The sequence below is a fragment of the Echinops telfairi genome, unplaced genomic scaffold (genome assembly GCF_000313985.2).
Source record: "Echinops telfairi isolate 266 unplaced genomic scaffold, ASM31398v2 ScPeMD7_5868;HRSCAF=6743_0, whole genome shotgun sequence".
In the NCBI taxonomy this organism is placed as follows: Eukaryota; Metazoa; Chordata; class Mammalia; order Afrosoricida; family Tenrecidae; genus Echinops; species Echinops telfairi.
Genome location: NW_022109767.1, coordinates 1,025,128 through 1,026,700, shown reverse-complemented (window position 1 = coordinate 1,026,700; position 1,573 = coordinate 1,025,128). Strand labels below are relative to the sequence as shown.

The following is a 1,573-nucleotide window of genomic DNA, read 5'->3' as shown; positions in this document are numbered from 1 at the left end:
GCGTACGGTGTGTAGCTGTTCACCTAAAAGACCCCTAAAGGGCAGCTTAATTGAGGTACAGGGGAGATTTGACCTATCCAGTGGCTGGGGCCATGTTTCCTTTGGGTTATCAGGCTGATCCTGAGAACTCAGGAAAACGCCTTAAAGCACAGAAATCAAACTAGGAAAGGAACATGTTTAAAGTATTACGATGGGCTTCAACTGGTACCAAGACCCAGGGCACAGCTGACTTTAGAACTAGTGCCTAGCTCTTTTCATGAAGCACGTAGGTGGCTCTTAAAAGAGCCGTTTGGCTATCGAAGAAACTTCCCACCAGAACTCTACTTTTTCTTAGGCGCGGCCTTTTTGGGCTTGGAAGCTTTTGGCTTGGTCACCTTTGCCTTCGCGGCTTTAGGCTTCACCGCCTTGGCTTTAGCAGGGCTCTTGGATACCTTCGCCTTGGTGACTTTAGGTTTCTTGGGGCTCTTAGCGGGCTTCCTCACCACCGCGGGCTTCTTGGCTTTCTTGGGAGTCTTGACGCTTTTCTTAGCAGCAGCACCAGATGCTTTCTTGGGCTTCTTGGCGCCTGCTGCCTTCGACTTTGCCGCCACCTTTGTGCTGCTGGCCTTCGCTTCCGCGGAGGAACCCTTCTTGTTGAGCTTGAAGGAGCCGGAGGCGCCGGTGCCCTTGGTCTGCACCAGGGTGCCCTTGTTGACCAGGCTCTTGAGGCCCAGCTTGATGCGGCTGTTGTTCTTCTCCACGTCGTAGCCGGCTGCCGCCAGCGACTTCTTCAGCGCGGCCAGGGACACGCCGCTGCGCTCCTTGGAGGAAGAAACCGCCTGCACGAGAAGCTCGGACACGGAGGGACCCGCAGGCTTCTTGGCAGCAGCGGCAGTCTTCGAGGACTTCTTAGTCGCCTTCTTGCCCGCGGGAGCTTTCTCAGGGGGCGTGGGAGCCGCCTGCGGAGCCGGCGCGGTTTCGGACATAGTGACAGCCCAAAGGAAGCGAACAAGTGGCCAGGATCTGAAGAAACTGGAGAACTCCGAAGCCGCGAGTGAGGCTTATTTATAGGGCGGGGCAGCGCCGTGATTGGTGCACGCCCGTGCCCGCCCCCAGCAACTAGAGCGCCCCCCTGTGCCGCGGTTCAGCTGCGCCGGTTTCCAAGGCGGCAGGAAGCTGAGCTGGCACGTTCCGGAGCTCGCGGGCGCGCAAGCGCACACAGACTGCCACGCCTGCCGACTCCAAACTGCGACAGAGCTGGAAACTGAAAGGCGGAATCCAGTTTTGCCGCCCAGTGACGTTACAGGGCTTCTTCCCTCCCCCAAAGTAGGCGCTTTAGTGTTTCGGTTCGGAGATAAAGAAGCAACTTAAATTTCAGTCGTAAGACACGTTCACCTCAAAGTACAAAACTCACTAACACCGGAATCAACAGCCATACGGTCAGCCTAATGTAAGATCAAATGCAATTTGCAAATTTTTGCCACACTAAAATCTACCACGCATGGATTTTCAACGTCCTTGTCAATAACTACTCGTCCCTACAACATAGGCCAGACAGGCTTAAATGTTCACAAGCTGTGTTGAGGTCGGGCCA

The 1,573-nt window shown here is 55.3% G+C and overlaps 1 protein-coding gene across 1 annotated transcript; it reads right to left on the bottom strand.

Moving 5' to 3' along the window:
• Positions 1-320: 320 nt before the first annotated feature.
• Positions 321-965, bottom strand: H1-1 (H1.1 linker histone, cluster member). Its single transcript, XM_004712497.1, has one exon. It carries the CDS (start codon positions 963-965, stop codon positions 321-323), a length of 645 nt encoding a protein of 214 aa, XP_004712554.1.
• Between the last annotated feature and the right edge of the window lie 608 nt (positions 966-1,573).

Excerpts from the sequence above, each read along its gene's own strand:
- H1-1 (XM_004712497.1), bottom strand. The coding sequence starts at position 965 with ATGTCCGAAACCGCGCCGGCTCCGCAGGCGGCTCCCACGCCCCCTGAG.